The following is a 25,200-nucleotide window of genomic DNA, read 5'->3' as shown; positions in this document are numbered from 1 at the left end:
GAAGTTGAGGTTTTTATGAATTAAAGCTTGAATTTAAAACTGGGTGGTTTAATGATGTTTAAGGTCATGTAAACAGATTGAGTAGTGAGTTAATTGAGTAAATTAAAAAGAAAAATTTTATCCTTTTATTTTTTTAAGATTTGACTATATGAAAAAGAAAAAAAAAAAAGAAATTGTTGTTGTAGAATCTTTGTTAGAATGTGTTAGTGTAACCAATTAATGATTGGGTAATAAGTTAATTGTAAAAAAAAAATGAAGTTTGATTACACTTTTAACTCATTATCCAATCATCAATTAGTTACACTAACATATTTAACCAAGATTCCACAACAATAATTCTTTCCTTTATTTATTTTATTTTCATATTGCTAAAATTCTAAAGAAATAAAAGGATAAATTTTCTCTTTTTAATTTACTCAATTAACTCAATACTTAATCCGTTCACAATACCTTAAACATCATTAAACCACTTAATTTCTAATTTTAGGTTTTAATTCTCAAAAACTTCAACTTACTTCACACCAAAAAAAAACCTAAATATGACATAAAATAAATTTTCACATAATTCATTAAATTGAGACTTGATCCATTGTTTATTCATGTACCATAACAACATTCAATCACAATTTTAATAATATAAACACTCTATCATTAAAAAAAAATCACATTTTTATCTTTACTAAAAATCTCGGAACATCACAATACATTCAAACACAACAAATTGAATGGTTACCCACTATTTTTTCACACATCCAAACACTAAATCATCATCAATTCATCTATCAACACTTTCACCAAGCTTGACTCAACATTTACAACATACTAACAATTTAATATATATATATATATATATATATATATATATATATATATATATATAAGTATATATAAGTAAAAGTTGCACAATAAATGGTTGTGGAGGGGCTTACCACCTTGTAACCCAAAGAAAAATGAAAGATTTGAAGGATGGAGTAACAATACATAGTTGATACAATAGCCCAAATAGCAACTAGATGAGTTGCAACAATACACATAAAACTAAACAGGAAGTTCAGATGGCAATAACTCTCAACCAGAAAAGAGTCAATCTACCCCAACAATGAAACCATGCACCATAATATTTTTCAGCACATATACAAAAATTAGAAACACTAGATGGTTAGATTTTCGTAGATCGAGAATAAACCTAACTGACCTAAAATTGGCAACGTTCTGTTTATGATGAGTTAACTTCTTGTTGGAGTATTTGTTTTTTTATCTTCATTGTTCAGACTCGAGAGGACATATAGTCTCATCACATATTTCAATTTCAACGTGATCTAACAGTGTAAAAAGGAGAAAACATCTAGTGATGTTGACTACCTTGCACAATGTTTTTCCAAAAAAACTTTTGAGGTTTGTTTCTCTCGAACAAAAATTGATTACAAAGATCCCAATGGTGAGAATGTAGAGGCCAATAAGGAGAACAACATATCTTATTATGAGCTGAATCCAATAGTAAATAAGGGAAGGTATGGCCAGTAGAGTAGGCTACTCCCTTTGGTTTTGTTTCTAACTTCTCTCTCTATAGACACATAAATGACCCCATTACCATTTCTATTTATTTAGCTTAAATTTTTTTTCCAACTTTTAATCCTATTCAGTTTAACCCCTCACATAACCTTTTAATTCTTTCAAATTTTAACTTGGTCATTTTATTTTAAATTTTATTTCCAAGACGCAATCCATTGAAGTGTTTCACAAAGCGTTTGGAACAGTGATAAAAGTTATTTTTTAAAATATTTTATTTGGAAAAATATTAAAATAATATATATTTTTTTATTTTTCAAAATTTATTTTTAACATTAAAATATAAAAATAATCTAAAAAACATTTAAAAAAATAATTTAAAAATAATAAAACTACGGTTCAATTACTATACTAATTGAGACCTTAAAACTTTGAATTAAAAAACTCTTGAAGAACTTCAATTTTTTATTTCAATGCACTTCACGTTAGTAGGCTCCTTGGCTAGATTTGGCGTGTTCAATTTGTTATGTCGATTTTCGAGTACATGTGAAGAAGGATGGCTAAGAGGGGTCAAAAAAAAAATTATATTAAATTTGGTTCTCATTCTTTTGATTTTTACTTATTTTATTTGAAATAATTTATAAAATGTTAATTATTATTATTTTAATTTCTTCACCTTTTATTTTTTTTAATTTTTTAGATTTGATCTCTATTATTTTGATTATTATTTATTTTATTTGAGATAATTTATGAAATTATATTTTTTTTCAATTTCATTCTCATTCAACTTTTTAATTTGTAAGATTTGTTCCTCATTATTTTAATAAACTTGAAAAAATAAAACATTAATAAATTATTTTCCAGCTCATTTTCCATAACATAACCAAACACTAGAAAGTGTTTTCCAACTTATTTTTCATTACACTACCAAACATCAGAAAATACTTTCCCGGAATTCACTTTCCCCGGAATTCACTTTCTAAAAAAAAACTACTTTCCTGCAAACAAACAGGGCCCTAGATTTCCGTCAATTTTCAGTTTTTTTTTTCCGGTCAAACCTAAAAACTTCTGATGTTGTGAAACTGTGCAAGTAGTTATATAGAATGTGCACAAAAAAGAGGGAGAAATGGTCACTTAGATACATCAATGGTACATCAAGAAAGAAATCAAACTATTTCTAATCAAATGGAACATAAAGTAATCATTAGCCATTTCTTTCCCCTTTGACTCGAATAAATTACCATGAATAATATTCGTGTGACAGAAGAAGATTTTGCAGGGAGCCTGATCTTATCAAAAACATCATTTTCCCTGATAGGATCCAATACAAATAAAAGCAAAATAAGAATTACAAAATCAAGAAGAAAGAATTAGAATTGAATGGCAAGGTTTTCTAATCTCAAATGATTAACAAGTTCCTGGAATTAGCTACCCTTGTATGCTTAATTTATCCTACATAAACGTTTAGACTTTCCCATCATGTTCATCGGACTCTGACAAATTACTTTGTTTTTGTGGTCTGGTTGTAGGTAGCGAGAGGCTCCAGCGCTCCTTACCTCCAGGCTTAGATGAGGCGTTGCCATACCAAACCATCCCAACTACGGCTATGATCATGCCCAGAACCACATGTAGATTAAGACCATCTTTTCCAAAGAAAAAGAATCCCATGATCAGCACAAGGATCGTCTTCATATGACCAAGTACTTGAAAGGACACAGCTGTGAATCTGCCTATGCAGATGAACTGGCTTAAGTTGGTCCCTACCGCAATGGTGCATGATATAACAATAAACATCTGCAGAGACCAAGATTCAGAGAAAATGTGAGATGGGATTCTGTAAACTCGGGTAAAAAAATCATGCTCAAACACACAAACAAAAGTAGTTAAAGAAAGTAAGAAAAAATTGTCCTCGGCCTTTTATAAGAAAATAAAAGGCATTCATGTACAACAACATTATGCAAAGCAATACTGCTATGTAAAATGGAACAGCAAACACACGAGTTAATGCAAACAGGAACCATAACAAATAAGCAGCAACATAACTTGTATGTGAGATTAAAGTCATCGTCATACTTGATTCCAGAAAATGGAGCGGTGAAACTAAAATTATACTTTTTAAGAGCACGGCCACACTAGAAATTTTTCACAGCACAGATCAGGGTTGCTTTTTCCTCACTGTTTAACTTTTCTTGTTAAGAAAATGCATCCAGATAGCTTTTAAGTACTAATCACATATATATTAAACTGCATCGAGGACTTCGTAGTTTTCTGCCCTTTCAAATTGGATGCCTCAATTGTAAATCCCAACATAGCCAAATCATTCCACCTTGTGTGCCGATGTTCAAATTGGAGTGCACAAGGCAAGAACTTATTCAAGTGCAAATGTAAACATAGGCAACCATATAAACACATCTGGAGATCACAATGACAAGCCATGTGTCCACAGCTATGTAGACAACTAGAAGTGCAGATGCATCTATAAGGCATGTTCATGCGATCCCTAAGCAAACATATGGTACAAAAATCTCATCTACTCTTCAGCGTGCATAATAATATGCAAGAATGACAGGTGTATCCAGATCATAGCAAAATCATGAAGATGATTATTGAAAAAACATAAGTCAAATTTTGTTGGCTATCTTACCACAGAGACCGCACTATAGTCATAGGTATCAATTCTTTTGTTTGTCAACCAGGAGTCCAAAAAGGGGCCTAATAATAGCAGTGTTGCGGCCTGGGCTGGAGCAGTGTGACCCAGTAGGTTGAAGGAACTCAGTGAATACTTCCTTTGGAGGTAATGTACATACTGCAAGTAAATGATTCAACAGAGTTATTAGAGGAGCTGCTTCTGAATGAATCATTTTAACGAACTTGATTAGTTAACTTTGCAATTTACAATTAATAAACTTCTTTAAATTGAAATGGAATAGGATAACACATGTAAAGAAATAGATGTTCATAAACACTTACATACTGTTGCAGCGAAGTGCTCCAGACTGCAATAAAGGCAGCAATGAAACCTTTGGCATTAACACTCACATCAGTGACAGTGCAAACACCAACGCCTAACAGAACAACTCCTATACTCAGCTTTGTGTCTCGTGAGTACCGAATCTTGTCAAACAACACTTCCAAAAGGCAGGATACAGGAATCATAGTCAGCTTTGCAATCTGACATTTAAAATAAACATGTGAGTAACATTATTGCAATAATCAACTGCCAAAACACAGCAAAACAACATGTACCTGATAAAATCCCACTGAATTCCACATTAGACTAACATTCATTCCAACAATTGAGAAGTTTGCAAAGAGAACAAATTTCAAAAGCTCAGGGTAGGGTAGATGAGAGGCTTGGATGTAACCCAACCACCTTAAAACACCAGTCATCAAGGTCGTGGTAGCAAAATGCATACCAGTTAACGTCGTAGCTGCAAGAAACCATAAAAAAGGAAACTTCTAACTACTAAAACCTCATGAATGTACAAACAAATAAAAGAAAACAAAGAGCATGAGAAACAAACTCACCATAACTAAAACCATAAGTAGCCATTAAGGCTTTATTGACAATTATAATCCCAACAGAAGTGACAACATTGAACATCCAGGCAGCCGCATCGGCAGCTCCCTTTTTATTTGCCTTGCTGCTAGATGGAGCCATCCTAATTTACTTCTCAAAACTTGAATTTTGAAAAGCCTTCAAACGCTTACCCTTCAGCCTCCAAAAATAACCCCATCCACATCACAATGACCAGCCAGCAACACGCTTCTCTGCAAACATCAAGAACGGATGGAAATCAAAATTGTGGTTACCACGTAAGTTACCAAACACTCGCCTTCCTCCTCCTTCTAAATTAAGCTCTCTCTACTTAGGGTTTAACTAAATTAACCTAAGAATTTTTATACATAAAAAAAACGATAAACAAAAGCGAGCTATTTTAACATTACAATGGAAATTGATAGTTTAACTAAAATCATTTATCAATTTCCTTAACAGAAAGAATCAGAGGGTAATCATCAAACAATTCTGAGATCAAATCATAGAGGGCAGATCTCAGATAAATCATGAGAAAATTACGAAAATTCTATAAACTCAGATCTGTATTACGTTATTGTTTTTAAGATCGCAACATAATCCAACAATCACCACAACAGATCGTAGAAAACAAAATCACGATTGAAGTCGATTTTTTTACGGTGTGCAGAAAAATGTACGTACCGTAGTCGCTCAAGAAGAGTGAAACGAAGAGAAGGAATTATGGAGAGGAGGGCGTTATGATGTGCGTCTGAAGCAATTTGCAGTTCCTCTGTTTTTTCTTTGCTTTGGAAGGTACTCTGTAATGGTTTTTTTGTTGTTCAAAAGAGTCCTGAAGATTCCGAGAGAGAGGGGGGGGGGGGGGGGGGGGGAGGAAGTGAAATTCTGTTGCGAAATGTAAGGGTCGTGGGGCGGTGGGGAATGGTGTTTTAGCAGGCAGGAGGCAGCAAGCAAATCATAACGCGGACGTTTGCTTCCCTGCACATATGCTTTTTTTTATATATATTAATCAAAATAAGTAATCATTGCTGTTAATTGGATGCAACCCAAGAGTCCGAGAAAATAAATCTCTGTTCATGTAATAGTATTAGTTTTAAGTATGAATTATACATTTATGATTGGATGGTTGAAAAATAATTTAGATTTGATGTAAGAACTGATGGATAGCATTCTTACACCTAAAAGTTCAAAAAAATAATAAAAAAATTGGTCATTGAAAATCCTGATTTTAAAACCAAAAAATGAAAACAAGATTCTTTAAAGGTGTGTTTAGAAAAAAAACTTAATTTTTCTTCTCGAGACATTAACCACTCCATCTCCATGCCCGTAGCGCCTCCAAAAATATGGTTCATGCGCACCTTTCTATTGCAAAGCCACAAGCGCCCTTCGGTTGTCTAAACAAACTCTTCCAAGTTGAGTTCCATGGAACGCCCAAGCAAAAGAATGAATATCCATAAGCTCACTCAAAAAATTACAAAATGAAAAAGGAAAAGAAAAGAAAAGAAAGAGCAGCAATATGCAGAAATCTGAAAGTAGATGCAAGTGAAGGCATTTTTTTCATATAATGAAACAAGAATTTGACACTGATTCAAATAGACAAGGCGGTCACGAAAATAAAAATCTTCCCAATCACTTCTAAACTAGTCTACCACAAACATTAGTTACACCAAAAAGGTATATAAAATCTATTCAATGCTGCAATTATATGCTCAGCGCTTCTTCGAGACATCAACAGTCTTTCCACAGCGGCCAGTAGTCTGTGTGCTGACCCCTGACAATAAGACCCCAGAAGTGCCTCAGACCATGGTGGTTCCTGCATGACAAGGTTCAAATCAGATCGTAGGATTATGTTTCACTGATAATAAGTTTCATCAAGGCCATCTAACAGGCTCATGGTACTAACTTATCACCTAAGCCTTTAACAGAGATGCATTTCCCTCAAGAGAATTACACTTGGAGTGGCAATACAGCTATTTGACATTAACATTTAAAATGAGTTGTAAGATGGTACAAGAAAGATTTAAAAAAGAGTTCTCCAGCCATATGGACCAGCCAAAACGGGTAGGAATGCTGGCCAGATTTCTACGCAGATGTGCATGTCCCACGCACAAAATGTGCATTTCTTCCCTTCCCATGAATTATAATAAACATTTGACAACCTACAGGAGTACGAAGATCCAATGACCAAAGAGAAACAAAGACAATCCAACAGCTAGAAAAGATAAGCAAAGAAATGCGTTGGCACAAACAACAAGAGTGGAGAGAGAGAGAAAATAAACGGGAAACAAAAAGAATGAGACACCAAAGATATACTCGAGCTCCAATGACAACAACCCTAGTACCATCAAAAACATCCCGACGAAAGTAATTTGTACACATCATGGAAAGCCATCATTGGTGTCCAAAGTGAGCCGCATGTGCTACCCAATGGCGACAAGTGACCCACTTGCTAGCCATTTGGGTCACGCCTAAACGGCTAGACTCTCCAGTTGTTTGGGTTTGGCCCTAGCAGCTGAACCTTCTAGTCGTTCAGATCAAGCTTAAACAACTATAATCTTAGTATTTCAGGCCCCTCGCTCGATCTCAGCTCACCTTGGGCTATCCAATCTTGCCCTCGCACCAACATCTATGCTTTTTTAAGTTCCTAATGAGTTCCCACACACAATTGTGCAAGGCAGCACCACATTTCTATGCCGATTGCAACACTACTACTCTCTGAGCCTATAATGGTCATCTTTGACATGCTAGTCAGTCTCCTGTGCCTACTCTCCATGCCTACAATAACTAGCCACCCTCTCCACCAAATGCCCAAGACACCACGACAAACACCAACATAATAGCAAAATATCACCCCCAATGACAACAACCAACATCTCTACTAATTGCAAGCACAACAGAACAACCAATGACTACCTTTTAGAAAAATATTTTCTTTCTCCATAAGGGTCGTGAATGAGTGTATAAATACACTAAGTCATCATGTAAGAACCAATAAATATACACAAGTTCATACACAGGCTAAAAATAGTCTCTTCACATGCTACACACATAGAAAATTGCTCTTTACACATACTCTCTTCACCATCAACAATTAAACTGCTCCTCATATTATTTCCCTTCGTGTATATTATTTTTTCCTTCTATATTTACTAATTTAAGTATCGAAGGGTCCCCAATTCCTACAGGGAATTTGTAATTTCATGTGAACAACAACTGGACCAAGGTCAAGACTACTCTGTCAGCCCAGGAAACAGCCATGGGAAACCCAATTCCAGTCTGAAGTTTTGCACGACTTCATCACACACAAATAATGAAAAGCTACTAAATACCAAAAATAATTTCAGTTCAGCATGGCAGAAGCAAATGGTAATGTGAATGACAAGATAATTTAGGAAATCTAAAGAGCTGAACATGTTTTCAGTGAATGCACTTGATCCCATATAGATTAGTTTATATAAAAACATAGCAAACAAGAAATTACCGAATCTTCTTCAAACACTCCAAATCATCTCTCAACTTCATGCCCAATGCATTTGACACGACCTGAGAATTCTTCCCCTCCGTGTAATCCTTCTGCCTATTCAAAAACCAGTCTGGGATTTTAAACCGGCGAGGATTTGCAACAATAGTCATAAGGTTACTCTGCTGCGGATAGTTCACCAGCCCTGAGAATAACGAAGAAAATTAAATTAGATTTCTGTGGGGGGGGGGCTGATACTACAATAAATCATGACTTTTTCAGAAATTAAAACGCCCAACAAATCATGATCGATTAATTTATTCTCTCTTGCTTTGACGCAGCAACGACAAATGATCTCAGATATTTCAACTCAAATTTCAAAATACACCATCTTTCATTATGCTATTTACCCTCTAGCATGTCAGTAATGCCCCCAAAGCAAAATCATACACTTCCAATCAATTTAAAAAACAAAATCAACGTATTTCCTTAAACGATATTCGATAACTAATCTGTGATTAAGAATCTAACCAGCAAGCACAAAAAAACAAAATTCATACAAAACAATACAGAAAGCGAGGGAGAATGAGACCTCTTGTTCATGTCAACATCGGCCTTCTTGCAGACAATGTTAGCAAAGCGCCTGCCAATACCTTTGATTGATGTCAAAGCAAACATTATCTTTTGTTTCCCATCTACATTTGTGTTCAGCACACGCAGAATGTGCTGGAAGTCCTCGTTAGCCACCAAAAACTGTTTTGGAGATAAAACCCACATGCAAAATCATCGATCAATTACATAAGAAAAATAGAAAAAAAAAACATCAACACCTGAAATCAAATTTAATACATGTGTATATTACCAATCTAGATCAAGCATAATAAACTTCATTGACATACAAATGTGTCAATTATCAAGACCCTAACTTACCATTTTGAGCGTTCGAGAGAGGAGAGTCTCCGGGGCGGAGCGGGAGAAGCAGCTGTTACAAGGGAAGAGAGAGACGCGACGGTGCGACCGAGAGTTTATACCTTTTATTAAAAGGTGGTAGGATTTTCGTTTTTCAGAAGACGATATTACCCACCTAAACTTTTCTTTTCTTTTTCTACTCGGGTTTAAGGATCGGACCCGTGTAGAAAAACTATATGGATCCGGCCCATTCATACATGGCCGCAGCGGGACTGGCTCTCCCAACTTTTTGCCGCCATGATTAGGGATTCCGTTACAGTCGAGTTTTGGTATGGTTCATGTCTGCGTCTATGCATCCAAAATTATCTCTCCCTCTTCAATTTCTTATCAACCACTCTTTCTTTTAAACGAACCAAAAATCAAACACTTGAGTTTCAAACAAGCCAAGCCTAGCTATGGTGGATGCTAATACTAATTCTGATCAAATGGTGTCGTTTCCTCTTTCTGTAGAGCAATTGATAACCAAAATCTGTATAGAGCAGAAACAAAGCCCGTTAGAAACCAAGATAAGGCACAAACTCGCTTCTCGCTTCTCTAGGCGAGGAATGGGCGTTTAACATCCTCTATAAATGCATACCTGGTCAAGAAACTAGGAAAACATTCGATGCTTTCATTTTCTTCTCGGACAACAAATCCAACAATAATAGTAGCAATGCCCCCTTCTCCTTCTCCCACCAAATGCCTCTGTTTGTCAACAATGCCTCCCGTCTCAGCAACAAAAGACCGATCGGTTTTCCATCACTCCAACTCGACTCTTGATTGACTTCTGTTCAAACTCACAACTAGTACTAACTCAGAGGCCAGAAATGAAGACAGTTTGATTTCTGTTTGCTTTCATTGGTAGGAAAGAGAGAGGATGAGGTGACTGGTGCACCAGCTATGGGTTTCAGGTCCGATATAGTAGTAATTTGCTTGTACCCGATCCAAATATAAATATCCGACCGACCCATTCAGATTCGTCTGGATGAATATCCATCAAGTTCGTTAACCAGTGACTACCGCAGCACGGCTATTATCGTCTCAGAGTTTATGAACCAAATTAAAACTCGCCAATGATGAACCCTGTGACCTTCTGGGTTTCCAGAGAAGAAAAATAAATTTTAATGTGAGTAAAGAGTTTTGTCTCCGTATCAAGGATCCCAACACCCATTTCTCGGTATGATGATTTAGTTACTTCTCAGTCTCTGACTGTGTCCTGGTGTCTGCTTTGTCTCGTGAAACAGGGCCATGCCTGAGTCCAGACTTCCGAGCAAAACTTGTTCCTGCCACTGGAGGTTAAAGTAACAAAAACAGCGAACCTAATCATAAGATAGAAAATTATGATTTAGTCCCAAAATTTTCATTATTTTACAAGTTGACTGTCAGTTCTTTAACAAAATTTTAAATCACCCTTTTTAAATGCATTTTTATATTTGCCTATAGTAATATTATAAATTTTGGAAGGATATTTTTAAGGGAGAAAAACAATAAATTGTCAATAGATGGATTCAAGTTACAAATAAATATTAGGGTTTTCAAACAAATGGGACTGGCTAATTATTTCATTACAAATACAGGGACCAAACCCTAATCTACTAAACAAAATAAAGATGGACCGAATTATTATAACTCGGATGTAACCTGATGCCTTGTGCTATATACCAATCTGTAAAAGGAATCATCAATGTTAAAGTTTGGCAGGTAACATAAAAATCTAACCTGAACAAAGATAAAATTAATCACAACACGAGATTTTGTCATGGCCCTGTTCACTGGTTTCACTACACACTGTTATCCTCCAGGCACAAAGTGAGTTAATTTTCTGGCCATCGGATCCTTTAATCGTTAACATGTTCTACTTATATCTGAAAGTCTCACTCATGGAAAGCGTAATGATAAACCTGAAATGGTTGCCATAAGCTAAGTCGTCAAATGGAAATAGTACAGCCTAACTCCTTGGCAGCAGTATCAAGATGATGAATGGACATTCCTGTGGCAAGTCGGCTGCGTGCTTCCCAGGTTAAGCACTTTTCAATATCAGCTTGCCAGTCGATTTTATCTGGGCTGAAATATTGATAAGAGGGTCCGTGGATTCCATTCCTGTCCGCATGCTTAGAAGAGGGTTTTATTGAACCAGTTCGAAGAATATCACGAAGAACAGATGTGCTCAGAGCACGGACATGAGCGCTTGGATGAGAAAGGCATTGGATAGTTGCTGCTAGACGACACTGCATGAATTGGCCCAAAAAAATCAAATGAGCATGTGTCATATATATTTTCTTGCCATGTGGCATTGAGTATTCCGTTATCTCACTTCTTAGCTTGCATGTCCTCTGTAAACATGCTCGTGTACGTGTGTGCACGCGCGCGCGCGCAACATCCATACAAAATGAAAATGGATATGTCAACAGGGTATATTCACCTTTAAGAGGTTTGAAAGGCCATCTGCAACCGCAAGTCCAGACTCTCCCCACTCCAGCACTGGCTGAACTGCTCTAGCTGTTGCTTCCAGTAGCTGCCAAATAGAAATTGATAGATTAAAATCACTTATTATTAAGTACTTTTCTTTTGTTGAGAAAGGACTGCTGACTACATCTTGGGGTGCCATAAGCCTCCAGTCAGTATAACTTTGATGTGTAAGTTCTTTTGGGAAGAAGGTGAGGGAACATTATAAAGATCAGGTCACATATTCTAATGTAAAGTAAAATCTTCTTCAGTAAGTTACCTCAAGCTGTGGTAAAGTGCAAGCTTCTCCATCAACAAGCATCCCATCTGTGGCACGTAAAAGTAGGTCTGATGAACTAGCCAAAATTACCAAAGATTCTGGGGTATCATGATTCCTCATCAGCTCAACAATCAACTTGACGATGCGCTGATTGACTCTCCACATCTTCTGACCTAAATCATCATCTTTGGCAATCCAAGGTTGCAATTCCCTCTCCGCCTAACAAGAACACAGGCCATGAGAGTGACTAGACACTTGAAGCAACTGAATATTAGAGGAAAACAGAACAGAACACAAAAAAAGAGGAAAAAAGGGATGCTAGCTTGAACACCCAACAGGCAACACCTCCAAATTTGAGATCAAAACAATTGCAGAAACCATTTAATTAATAAGCTCTTTTTTTGCACCTTTCCATTGTCCAGGTGAGTATGTTTTGTACTCTCAAGATAGGTAGTTCTGATTTTTTATTGTATTGCCCTACTCTGAAGGTGGTGCCACCTTTAGAAAAAATAGGTTGTTTCAAATAGATTAGCCTAACAATAAAGGGTAAACAATTTCATTTTACAGCATAATTAAAGGCAAAACAAAATTTAGACCTGAAGAACAACTGCTGTAGCTGCTTTTGTTGGAGATGCTGATACAACATTGCATAGTGCGTCCACAACCTAAATACATATTAACAAGTATTTAGAGAAGCATATTTAAGAGAACATAGTGAGAATTCAGATAAAATATAGGCAGTTGGATCTATCAAATCCATTTCCCCATAATTGAGCGGCCTATCATGCATCCCAGTCATATATGCTAAAAACTTTTAAATGTCTATTTTTTATACATATAGCATGAAACATTTTACATTAAGTACATCAAAGCTTCTAACTTTTATTTTCAATTTGAAGGAAAAGTGATTAGAACATGGAATACTACCTGTCTCCATCCTTGATGAGCGGAAGTGCTTTCTGCACTAGGTTGAGTTTCGGGTGATCCAATTAACTTGTGCCACAACAGAGAAACAACAGAGAAACATAACTCTTGCTTCTCTGGAAGCACTGATCTTAATAGAACTTGTGCACTGCAATTAAATCCAATATGCCTGTCCATTGTTAAGAAATTGGCCAAATCTGAAGCATCAAAGGGGAATCCTGCAATACCCTTCCCCGAGGTGCTTCCAGAGCCTTCTTCTGAATGTGATGCTCTCTCACATTTAAGTTTAGTTTCTGAATGAACTAATTCTTCGTTTTGAAGGACAGATGATTGCCCTGAATTAAAGCAGACTGTGCTTGCACTTCTATTTTGCTTGTTACCATCAAAACACATAAGAGAATCCTTCCAAACTGGTGTATGCAAGTGTGCTCCTAATGGCTCAGCCTTGTTAACTATGGATGCAACAGCCTTACTGTGAATATCAATGAGGTTATATAGTGAGGATGCCCTAGTGTAAATTTCATTATCCCATTTGCATCGCATCAGAACAGAGAGTGCATGCATGCAAGCCTTTGAACGTCTAAATAGTTCAGAAACATGAGCAGCAACCATAGCTGCAGCTACTATCTCAGCTGAACTATAACTCCAAGATGTTCCAATAGAAGATGGTTTCAGAGAAAAAAGTGCCTCCAAAATAGCTAAAATTCTGTGAGTATGAAGGATTGCAGAGTCAAGACTAGTTTGGAACTCGCTGACAGATCCATTTAGTTTTGCAGGCTTGGCTACAGTCTGTGCATGTTTAGAAGTTGAATGATTACTCCCCCTGGAAACAAAGGGGAACATTTGAAGCTCACAAGCCAGAGCACATACAGCAGCCAGAACATAAGAATCAAATGCTGCAACTGGACCTTGTTTCTTCGTCGTCCTAGATTTGATGTTTCTTGGCGTTTCAGATGTCGATTGTGAATCCTCTCTGCCATCATCAGGTGGATTGTTTTCTTCACCTCTTGGTCTCTTGCTGCCATTGGAATGAGCTTCATGGCTGACACACACAGTTAACACAACAAATAGTAGTCGTGATGCAAGCTCTACAGAGGCACATGATTCTAGAAAGAGAGAGTGGATCATTGTACGAAGCTCTGCCACAGCAAGGTTTTTGGAGGGAGGCCCTAAGCTAGAAAGATATCTTGTTTTTCGGGTCTGTGCTCTAGATGATTCTGGTGGAAATGTTCTCTGAAGAATTGCTTCCACTGTGGCAACAAATATCTTCATGAGGCATGCTTCAGAAGGACTTCCATGAGGAAGATATTCCAGGACCTTAAGGAGAGGTATATACAGATTCCAGGACAATATTGGAGGTTGCAATGGTGTTGCAACTATGATTTCAGGAAGATCAACTGCAGAGGAACTTAAAGGAATCAGACCGTAAGCAGCTTCCCAAATGGTACAAATTCTCCATTCAACCTCAGGTCCATGGGCACATAGCATAGATGCAATTCCCTGGGCAGTTGCTTCAATAGTCGCTTCAGCTGCAGGCACTTCTATCTGTTACCATGTTTAAAATGAAATAAAGCATACAATTAAGATCTTTTTCATAGCTTGAGTCACAACATGTCAACTGACATCAACAACTAACATTTATATTACCTGCTTCCTGTAGCTTGAAAGATAACCAACCAAAGGTTCATGTTGAACTTCCACCCCTTCCACTTGCCTTAGTGGAGGAAAAAGCAATGCAGGCTGCGAGAGGATGCGGAAAAGTAAAGCTGCAGCAGCATCAGCTGCTATACCTGCTCTCATGGACATTGCAGTCCCTATTGCACGTAAGAAATGCAATTGCATCCAATTCCGGGGAAGCTGCATAAATGAACACATAAATTAAGAAGAATGAAATAGAAAGGCTATATGAAAATAGATAACCATAGATTGACCAAAGAAATTAATCAATTACAAATATAATGTCTTGAGTAACTCCCACTTCTTTTGGGATTGAGAAAGCTTCCTTCTGATGGAAATAAGTGAAGAAGATATCACAAGCAGAGAAACAGGTGGATAAAAAAATAAGACTTTTGAATTACAATGTGTACATGTTTTGTTTCCATTGACAAGTTATTTCAGAAGACTCCAGAAGGGGGGAACAGCTATCTTTCATGGCTTTGCAGAAGCTAAGTACAAAGGACAAGAAAAGCTGATTCTTAATTTAGGTTCTCTTTTGCATTCTATGGGAGAATGACTTGCATGCCTCGCTGTATTTACTCTTCTCTATCTTGATAATACATTCTTCTTTTATAATAATAAAAATAAAAAACACTAAATATTCCGTGCATGTAGTCACTCTAATGATAAAATCAGTATCTTCATCTCTTGACAAGATCATATGAGACTAGCAAAAAGAACATCCACTAGGTAATAAGAAATCAACAGAAAGCACAGTTGGTTGCCAAGGTGAATTACTGTAATAAAGAAGGTAGACACGGTCCAGAACAAGATTGGGAGTGATATGCTTGTCAATGTACAATTAAATGTCAGCAATCAAAACTATGCAATTTACCCTTATGCCAGATGCATGATCTTCAGCAGCTCGAAGGAGTTCCACAAGTTGTACAGCAGCATCAAGAGCATCGGGAGCCCATGATGGCGGTGCTTCAAGAAGTCCAAGAAGAAGTCGTTGAGTGGCACTTGGAGTTGCAATGGCATAATACCTACCCAGAATAGAACACATTTAACAACCACTAATAAGAAGAATGCTTCAACCTACTAAAACTAGGATTGTCACACTTGTAGACAGAGGACTTGTGTCCTGCTGTCTTTAAGACCTCTATGATCAATTATATGCTAGACTACAACTTTGTTTATAGAGTTTTTCTGCATGCTAAAAAACATTGATAAAGATAATTCAATAAAAATACATGAGGGCTGGAAAAGGCACACAAAGAACTGTGTCCCCAAAATTAAAAAAGCATGTCATTTATTCGAGTCCCTACATGATTCAATTACCACAAACAAGAAGTTAATCAAATACGCATGTAGATTCAGAAAGTTTTATTTATAAGCATTTAGTTTCAGAAAGTTACCGGTGAAATAAACGTGCATATGGCTCAAGAGCAGGTAGCCCAGCAACTAGATGCTCATCCAAAGCTGTTGTTGGAGGAGGGAGTAGAAGTGCAGGAACAGCTACCGCAGTTAATGTAGCAGTCTCATAACGAGCAACTTCCTCATCGCACACACTTAATATAACCCCAGCACCATTTGCCACAGCCCACCTTGGAGTTGATGGCATGAGCTGAGGATGCTTTCCAGACCCGCAGGAAGAAGCTAACACGATAAAAAAGAAAATCAGTGGATAGTGATATTTGTCTTAGTGTGTAGACTGCCATGTTATCCTTGTAGATTATGTCATAAAACTTAAATTATCTTCATAATAGCTCCCAGCTATATTATACGTTAATACTTACAACCCCAATGGAATCATTAGGAAATCAATGTTCCAAGGAAGCAACAACTTGTGCCTACTACTACAATCAAGGATTATGTTTACAGATGTTGTAAGCTAGATCTTCCTTTCAAGGGAATTCTGACAATGGAAACAGTGCAAAGACAGTGCATTTCTCTGACTTCAGTAAAACTTTTAAAGCATTGCTGATTGTTTTGTTGACACTTTGAGCTGAACATACTTTATCAACACTGAGAATCTTAGAGACAATGGTGGAAATAACCATAAAAAAAAAAGTCAGTGGAATGCAAAACATGAAAATGGCATGTACTTTTCACTTTTCTAAATATGTTCCAGAGATGGAAATATCATTGTGCGCATCAAAAAGTCCTACATAAGTAAAAAAAAAATCAGAATTGCCTTGCACTATTTCTCTTTAGACACTGATCGTGTCTTCCACTATCTCATATTCATCTTCACCATTGCAAAAAAGAATAGATTGGCATGCATTTTACATGTAACGATGCCCGTCAATTTCAAATGAATAAATAAATGATCTTCACCATTCTCTTCATCCAAGTTTAGGTGCTTACTTTTAGAATCCACCTGTTCCTTAAATGAGATGTTTGCCATTCAGTAGCTTAACTACCTGTACAATACTACAAACTTTTCTAGTAAAATCCCTATCAAGGAAACCAGAGCTCGTCTATAACATTTGCACCTTTTCTAGTAAATCTCCTTAACATTGAGATTTCACCTCATCATGCAGGAGGCACCCCAGAATATTAAAATGAAACAAACCATAGCATGAACTACTTGATTAGATGCTACTAGAGCAAAAGGCCAAATTTTCACATGCTATATTTCTAGAGAAAAAAATTAACTTACTGGTTGTTGGTGGCTTGAGCTCTCCAGCAGCATATTTACCCATAACACCACTGCACCTGAAAATGCATGATGACATTTGAGGTTAAGGGAATCCCCATATCGAAAAGTTGATAAGAAATAAATATGATTCATTGCATTCCATGACAAGTTCACTACGAATTCACTACGAACAGTGTCACTGCAACATTGAGAAGTTAACAGTGCCAATGCAACAGGTGATAGACCAGTAAAAGAAGAGTGCAGTTCAAGATATTCAATATTTTAGTTGTTGCACAAACCATGAAAAATTGTCCCATTTTTTTTTTTGTGAAGGGAGTAAATCACTCTCTACTTTCAGTGTTCTCCTGTGATTAAATTAATTTTCTTTAGATATACATTGTCATGTCCATTCTGATCTAGGACATTTTTTATGTGTAGTTTCAATCTCAAAGACTAGTTATTAAGAGGGGAAATGGAGGAATGTGCACCATTATAGAGATTATTTCCGATGCCAAATAACTTGAACCTTTCTAGATCAGGACCGAGGAGTTGCAAAGCACTGAGCAGGGGAAGTAGGACTGAAGATTATCCCGCTAAAATTTAAAACATGCAATTTAGTCCAGTTTTAGAATTAAAATGTAAAGAAATCATACTGTATCTTTACATTTCCTATCATGTTGATTACTTCCTAACCAAATCACAACAATTAGTCCAAATAAAATATTGCACTCACCAACGAAAGTAGTCACTTCTGATACCCAGAGGTGCAGCAAGCAATACATCAGTGATCCAGGGAGACAGGGGCCTGTAAGGTTTCCTCTCTTGTTGTACCAGAGGTATGGTGGAGGATTTCCCCTCTGATTCAATACTTGTAGAATGGCCATCACTACTGCTTCTGTCTGTTTCACTATTCTGTTTTTCCAGCTTGTATATTGGGCGATTGTAATGAGTTAAAATCCGCAAAATCTCTCCACACGCCAGAGCCCATTGTTCAGAATATTCATTCTGTAGAAATATCAAAAGACGTGTCATAAATATGAAGCTTCTTTTCAACCCATACAGAAATTGCATGCTGTAAACGAATTAGAAAAATTGAAGACAAAGCATAACTTGTGAAATGAAACATGAACCAGAAATTATTGTTTTGTTTAACAGAGAAAAATGAGAAATTTCTACAATAGAGATAGAGAGAAACTTGAAAGGTAGGTCATGGTTTCGCTTTGCATACCTCGCTGCTAGGGCAGACTAGGGAAATGAAAGAAGCAAATGGAGGGCTGCCCCCATCATAAACTAGTGTACCATCTATAATACATGAAATAATTGGAAGAACAACAGCATGTCCATGCTCCGGATGATGAAGGACAAACATGGCTGGGAATTGACAAAAATATGTAAATCAATAATACCGCAGCTACCAAATATTGAAATGATACTCAACAAGTGCAATTAATTATTTTCATATAATAGCATTGGCAAAGAATCGTTACCCAAAACATCATCAAATAGGTGCTTGTCCTTTGATGGATAACGATTGCGGATCAGCTGTCAAAACCATATCCACAACCAATATATGTTATTAACATCATTGACAGTAAAAGTCTATATAGAATTCAGTATATATACCATGCAAACAAGAAAGACCAACTCTCAAAGAGTAGGTATACCTCAGCAATGTCATCGGGAAACTGTTCCGATGTGCACTGCCCAAAGTACTCCACATAAGCAGTAATTTGTGCCTGCAGAGGAGGAAAAACATAAAGAAACATGCGGATCAATTCTTGTAGGAAATGAACCTCAATAGAAAGAAATGTCATAAACAGAAGACAAACAAGTAGCAACTGTACATGAGAGTAATTTCAAAAACAAAGATAAGATGCAGATAGGTCATTTTCCAAGTCAAATGAACATATCCAATGCTATAACCATTGGAGCAAATGAGATGACTGGGAAACAAAATTGACAATAGAAGTTTTCACTTCAAACCCAAAATTTTTAACTGCACAAAAGTAGTGACGTCTAATGAATGTCAACAAGCGCTGGTTCCTTAATTTTTGTTTGATGTCCTAAAAGACAAACTCTTGTAAAATCTAGATGATGGAAAGAGTGGAGTACAGAAATGGTGAAATGGAAGGTTGCAGAGGAGAAAGGATGGAAACTAACTCCCCCCCCCCCCCCAAAAAAAAAAAAAAAAAAAATTGAGCAGATTGCAAATTACATTTCTGCTAGCCTAGGAAGGATCCTTCCTTGGGTTTCATCCATCAAACCAAATGAAGAAGCATCTCATTTCCCCACTCCCCATCCACCCGACTTTCTTTCCTACCAAACAGAGAACAGGGATTTGACGAAGTTGAAGCTTTTTTAGTAAACAGAAAACCATCTTCCATCTCCATTTTCAATTTTCTCCTCCATTTCCATTTTTCTTTTCCAATGAAAAATTGAAAAATTTGTTCATTTACTGAAAATATAGAAGAATTTTTCCACAAAAAAAGAATAAAAAACATTTTAGGATTATAACTATTTTCCATTAAAAACCAAAACCATAATTTATAATACTCAATTTAATTTTTTGTATTTGTGATAATCTAACTCTAAAATATTGCTTTTATTTTTTTCAAATTCAAAAATATCATGTTACTTATTAACTACAAAAAGAACAAAAAAAATTATTTTATATTACTTAAAATAAATAAATAAAATATGGCATTTACCCTATATGAAAATGAAAACGAAAATAATTTTGATGTTTTATATTGATAAAATGCTTTTAAATAAAAGAAGAATATTTTATTACTCATTATTTTAGTTTTTCTTTAATTTGGAAAAGAGTGAGATAATTGTAAAGAAAAACTATGAAAACATCAAAAATATATTTGTCAAACTCTGAAAATTAATTTGGAAAACTAATTTTTTAGTTCTCTAGATAGAGAAATATCGCATAGAACATAAAATTCTAATTTTTCTTTTCCTTATTCTAGTTATTTAGAAAATTGAAGTTCTATGTTCTGAACAGTCCCTTGAATTTCAAGCTAACATGGAAGTGTTTATAGGGTAAAAAATCATGAAGAGTGAACATAGCCTCATGCTTGTTTTGCCCACAACTTTTACTTGCCAGGAAGTGAAAAACCAATCGTTGCTTAGAATATCCAATTCAAAGGAATGTTGTGTAAAAATCTAACTTCTGAAGACAGTACCTTTCCTCGTGAATAACTCAGTATGTCCTCAATATGGGGCAAAAACATATCAAATTTCCTGATCACGTCATAATTTTCACATCTTCCTATACAAAGACCTAATTAAATAGTAATACCAGGGTACAAAGAATGAGCCTTGAAGAAAGAGTATCCCATTAATTGATCACAATGTAGCTGACAATGGCCATAAACAGTGGAAAACCATAAGGTTTATCTACAACATTTTCCACCATTTCGTTTTTTTTTAAGATTCAATTTCCAGGTTTCTCATATCCTTGACACTAAGCAATATAATTGCCCTCCATGATATACCTCCTTGTCAAAACATTAAACTGCAACAACATTTGAAAGTCTGCCAAGAGACAGCAAGGAATTTGATCCATTACTAGATATGAAAAGCATATTAAATTAATATAAAATATTAAATCATGTTTCTGTTCGCTAACACCTAATTATTTATGCATAATGATTGCTGGAAAATTGAAATATTAAAAACCCCATTTAATAAAGATATAAAGGGGTGGTTTTTATGAAACATACTACTGAAAAAGGAGGCGTTGATTGATCCCACCAATATGAACTAAATGTATCCTCTAATTAAAACAATCTAGAAACTATGCTCCATTTTTATATCTCCATTCTACCGAGAAGAAATTTACTGGTTCTTTAAATCAAGCTATTCTGAATTTTGGCTATACACCTTAGAGACAATATGCTGATGCAAACATATAACAAGTATTGCTACCTATTTCACGAGCTTGATAAGACACTCTAAAAAAAATGGAAAAAAAATCGTAAATAATTAAAATATACATCAAAATCTGTCAACTACCACAGAAATGAAATAGAATGCCTCAGGATTTGTTAAAAAGACAGAAAATAAGAGAGAATATTTCAACTGACCTTTCTTTGCTGGGCATCTTGAGGAGGGGGACTAAACAATGAAGAGAATTGAAGACCATCAATCCACCTCTCAGAAGAAGAACTAGCCATTAAAAAGTTATCTGCCCTTCAAAATACCAAAAACCAACCGCGAACTTTTTACCCTTCCCACCACTACCAATCAAGAATCAATATATCGTAATTCAACATCCCCCTCGGATTACTACTCTCTGAATCCCCCAGAATTTCCCAACAAAAAAATCAACTGAAAATAAAAAACACGAGAGATTTTCCTTAGTTTGCTGGCCTCGAAATTTAAACCGCTCGCCCAATATGCTTCTACAGTATCTTACAATCAAAACAAGAACTTGAATCTACTGCTCTGCAAGAACATGGTTAACTCTTAAATAAGAAATAAATCTTGAAATGATTTAGCATGCAAAAATCAAGGACAGCAGAAAACAAGAAACTACAAACAACTTAACTTAGATCCAAGAACCCAGAAAATAAATATTTTACTAAACATGACATCAACAAAAAAAAGACCAAAATACCTGGTAGTTGTGTCTGAACCGAAGCTGCTTAGTTTGATTTTTGCTGATTTGAGTGCTGGTGTATTTGATCTCTCTGTATGCGTACTATTGTGACTGTAATGTTTTTTTTGAGATTTTTTTATCCAACTACGATAACAGACTACTACAGTTTGATTTTTTTTTTTTTATCTCTAATTTCCATGACAGGTTGCTTCTTCTTTTTTTGTTTTTTTTGTTTTTTTGGTTTTTTTTTTTTTTTAGCTTACAAAATCATTAAGAAGCTGTAGTTTTGGTGGAGAAGAAGAGGAGATCTTTAGATGGTTTCTACCATGAGATTGTGTTGCATACGTGGCAATGATATTTTCCTCTAACCTCAGAGGCCCACGTCATGTCAATCTTTGCCGTGTTTACACATGTAGTAAAGTTTGCCGTGTTAGGCACATACGCGGTGATGTGATTACGGTAATGTTTTGTACTGTAGTTGAGGTGTTTTTCATATAAAAAATATTAAAATAATATTTTTTAAAATTTATTTTTAACATTTTTATGTTAAAATAATTTAAATATATAAAAAAAATTAATTCAAAAATACTATAAAAAAATTAAATATACTCTACTTGTAATTGTGATGTTGTTGTCTTGAGTAAAAATCCAGCAAAGTTTGTCGAGCAGCACCACCTCCATGCCCATCCTCCTCGTCTGTATTCAAGTCTTTTTTAAAAATACTTATAATTAAAAATATATTAAAATAATTTTTTAGTTTTTATTTTTACTATCAACATATTAAAAATCTAAATAAAAAAATCTAAAAATTAATAATTTAATATTTTTATAATAAAAAACAATTTAAAAAAAAATCAACCACAAAAATAAAAACTCCAAATGGGAATGATACATAACCCACGCATAATTTATTAAAACCTATTATATATATAATTCTAATACAATTTTAAATAAAAAAATACTTCAAAAAATAACATCTACAGTCATTTCAAACATTATTGGTAGATTCATATAAATTCCATTTGTTAGGTTATATCTGATATGAAATTTAAAAAAAAATAAAAACAAATTATTATGTAATTAATTATTTTAAGAATAAATTAATAGTTTTTAAGGATTAAGAAATTATTTAAAAAAAATATTTATGATATTCATAAATTGAAGAGTAAAGTATCATTAAAAATAGAGAAATAATTTATTTACTAGTAATGATTAGCGACAGTTAATTACAAATCAAATCAATATGTATCTTCAAACAAAACTTGCTTGGAGAAGTGTAGAATTTACCCTTCAAGGAGCACTAATTTAAGGGATAATCATTACTATCGTAATAATTCACCCATATTTAATAAAAAAAATACCATACAGCCTTGAATTTAACCTCCTTCGATAATCTACCAAGCATAACCCTAGGATGAGATTAAATCTTGTAAATCATCTACTTTTCTTTTTTGTCTATAATTAAATTTTATAAACAAGATTAATTCCTGGTGTTTTAAAAATTGAAAATACATGTTAATGTATTTTGATTTATAAATAATTTTTACGCATGTAAAAAATCTGTCAGTTTTTATAATTTTAAAAGCTATTTGTTTTTTTAGAGGAAAAGTTTTTTAGAAAAAATTATTTTTTTATTTTAAATTTATTTTTTATATTTTTAAATTGTTTTAATGAGTTGGTATTAAAAATAAATATAAAAATAATATATTTTTAATATATTTTTTAAATAAAAGATATTTTAGTAATATTTTAAAAATAAATTACTCGAGTCCACGAGGACAGAAATGAATTAAATGGTGTCAAGTATCTGCCGATAAACTGGGATTTGTTGCGTTTGTTGATGAGAAGTACGTCTCACCGTGTGTCTGGGTGGATCTGGTTCCATCACAGACTACATTGCTGCACGTGATGGAAATTAGCCTTTTTTTCTTCTCGTTTTTTTAAGAATGTGACATCAAGTTCGCCATGTATGCTTCCATGTACAAAATATAAGCAGCTGATTTACATTGTATTATCCGTTATTTTTTAAAGAATTTTTATTTTAAAATATATTAAAATAATAGTTTTTTATTTTTATATTAATATTTCAAAACAATCAAAAAATATAAAACAATAATTCTAAGAAAATCAAAATTTTTATAGATACATAATCAACCCTAAAAATAAAAAGGTACATGATACGGTGAAAACATTATTACCTACAGCATTCTTTGCTAAGATTGTTATGTTTTTTTTTTAATTCCTATATATTTTTTTCAACTACGACTTGAATTAATTGCTAATTAAAACATATTTATTGAGAAAGGATAATATTAAAAAAAAAGGGACCAAACTTAAAAAGATATAAAAAAGGGGAAGTTGTGTTTAAGCTTGGGGTGAAATGTTCACTTTAGTCTTTTAACTTTTAGGATTATAAACTTTTGGTCCCTTAAACTACATACTAATTAATTTTAGACCCTAAACTTTATTTTTTTATTTTTGATCATTGGTTCCACAGAGAAGAAAGAAAGTGGTAGACACTAGCAATAGAGAAAGAAGGTTCTAGTTAACACCAATTTCGGTTATGAAAAATGATGATTTTGGTGACAACAAGTTCATTTTAATGGAGAAAGTTTCATCCTAAGTGTTATTTTCTATTAACCTATTAGTCTTATAATTACAATAATGATTCAATTATATGTTTTGATAATAACATAAATATTGGATATAATAAAACATTGTTTTGATATAGTTTTGATATATAAATATCACACTACTAATATCATAATATATTCTATGCTCTAATGATTTAAATAATGATATGTTAACAGGCCATGTGAATATAAATATCTATGTTATACTTTGCATGCACCCTTGTAATGATCTACACGAGTTTATAACATTTAAGAAATCATCAAACAAGTAAAAAAAGTATTTGCGAAGGTCAATAATAAAAAACTTGTAGAAATTATAATATTGACTTTGATGATCAAGAATTTGTAATAAGATTTTGTAAAATAGCACTAGACTTATTTATGACACTTTATAAATTCCACATAACCTAAACAAACAAAAAAATCCAAACAAAGACCAAACACACAAAAATATGACAAAATTTGGATAATAACCAAATTGGTATCACCTTTTCAGAAACTGCAAGACAGTGGCTAAAACGGTCAAACTGTTTCTTGAACAAGTCTTGCCATTTCTC

The 25,200-nt window shown here is 34.5% G+C and overlaps 2 protein-coding genes and 1 pseudogene across 4 annotated transcripts; all 3 read right to left on the bottom strand.

The window, feature by feature from the left end:
- Positions 1-2,702: 2,702 nt before the first annotated feature.
- On the bottom strand, positions 2,703-6,052 carry LOC133690983 (UDP-rhamnose/UDP-galactose transporter 5-like). The gene is made up of 6 exons (XM_062111271.1): positions 5,729-6,052; positions 5,038-5,280; positions 4,756-4,940; positions 4,480-4,680; positions 4,154-4,315; positions 2,703-3,303 (listed from the first exon to the last, which is right to left on the bottom strand). The coding sequence occupies exons 2-6, from the start codon at positions 5,168-5,170 to the stop codon at positions 2,974-2,976; spliced, it is 1,011 nt and encodes a 336-aa protein (XP_061967255.1). The 5' UTR covers positions 5,171-5,280; positions 5,729-6,052; the 3' UTR covers positions 2,703-2,973.
- Positions 6,053-6,577: 525 nt separating this feature from the next.
- On the bottom strand, positions 6,578-10,816 carry LOC133690984 (small ribosomal subunit protein uS13z/uS13y/uS13x-like; annotated as a pseudogene).
- Positions 10,817-11,072: 256 nt separating this feature from the next.
- Positions 11,073-22,321, bottom strand: LOC133690982 (protein GIGANTEA-like). Of its 3 annotated transcripts, none has more exons than XM_062111269.1 (15): positions 22,029-22,310; positions 21,496-21,856; positions 19,066-19,137; positions 18,889-18,943; positions 18,630-18,772; positions 18,135-18,406; positions 17,423-17,478; positions 16,176-16,416; positions 15,653-15,803; positions 14,749-14,958; positions 13,105-14,646; positions 12,774-12,842; positions 12,178-12,396; positions 11,875-11,967; positions 11,073-11,680 (listed from the first exon to the last, which is right to left on the bottom strand). In XM_062111269.1, the coding sequence occupies exons 2-15, from the start codon at positions 21,583-21,585 to the stop codon at positions 11,381-11,383; spliced, it is 3,513 nt and encodes a 1,170-aa protein (XP_061967253.1). In that variant the 5' UTR covers positions 21,586-21,856; positions 22,029-22,310; the 3' UTR covers positions 11,073-11,380. The 3 variants fall into 3 exon arrangements, 2 of the variants coding, with proteins under 2 accessions (XP_061967253.1, XP_061967254.1); XM_062111270.1 differs by having other exon boundaries at positions 21,496-21,851; XR_009841557.1 differs by lacking the exons at positions 11,073-11,680; positions 11,875-11,967 and adding an exon at positions 12,585-12,675 and having other exon boundaries at positions 12,364-12,396; positions 22,029-22,321.
- Positions 22,322-25,200: the final 2,879 nt, after the last annotated feature.

Source organism: Populus nigra, chromosome 4 (assembly GCF_951802175.1).
Source record: "Populus nigra chromosome 4, ddPopNigr1.1, whole genome shotgun sequence".
Classification (NCBI taxonomy): domain Eukaryota; kingdom Viridiplantae; phylum Streptophyta; class Magnoliopsida; order Malpighiales; family Salicaceae; genus Populus; species Populus nigra.
The sequence above is the reverse complement of the archived record's forward strand: the minus strand, read 5'-3'. Positions and strand labels throughout refer to the sequence as shown.

What these genes read in the sequence shown, in the direction of transcription:
- LOC133690983 (XM_062111271.1), bottom strand. Translation starts at nt 5,170, where the DNA reads ATGGCTCCATCTAGCAGCAAGGCAAATAAAAAGGGAGCTGCCGATGCG. An exon ending in ATTCAGTGGGATTTTATCAG is followed by an intron (nt 4,681 to 4,755) that starts GTACATGTTGTT and finishes TTTAAATGTCAG; the next exon opens with ATTGCAAAGCTGACTATGAT. An exon ending in GCACTTCGCTGCAACAGTAT is followed by an intron (nt 4,316 to 4,479) that starts GTAAGTGTTTAT and finishes ATTTACTTGCAG; the next exon opens with TATGTACATTACCTCCAAAG.
- LOC133690982 (XM_062111269.1), bottom strand. Translation starts at nt 21,585, where the DNA reads ATGGCTAGTTCTTCTTCTGAGAGGTGGATTGATGGTCTTCAATTCTCT. An exon ending in GCTCAAGCCACCAACAACCA is followed by an intron (nt 16,417 to 17,422) that starts GTAAGTTAATTT and finishes TTATCGTGTTAG; the next exon opens with CTTCTTCCTGCGGGTCTGGA. An exon ending in TATGCACGTTTATTTCACCG is followed by an intron (nt 15,804 to 16,175) that starts GTAACTTTCTGA and finishes TATTCTGGGTAG; the next exon opens with GTATTATGCCATTGCAACTC.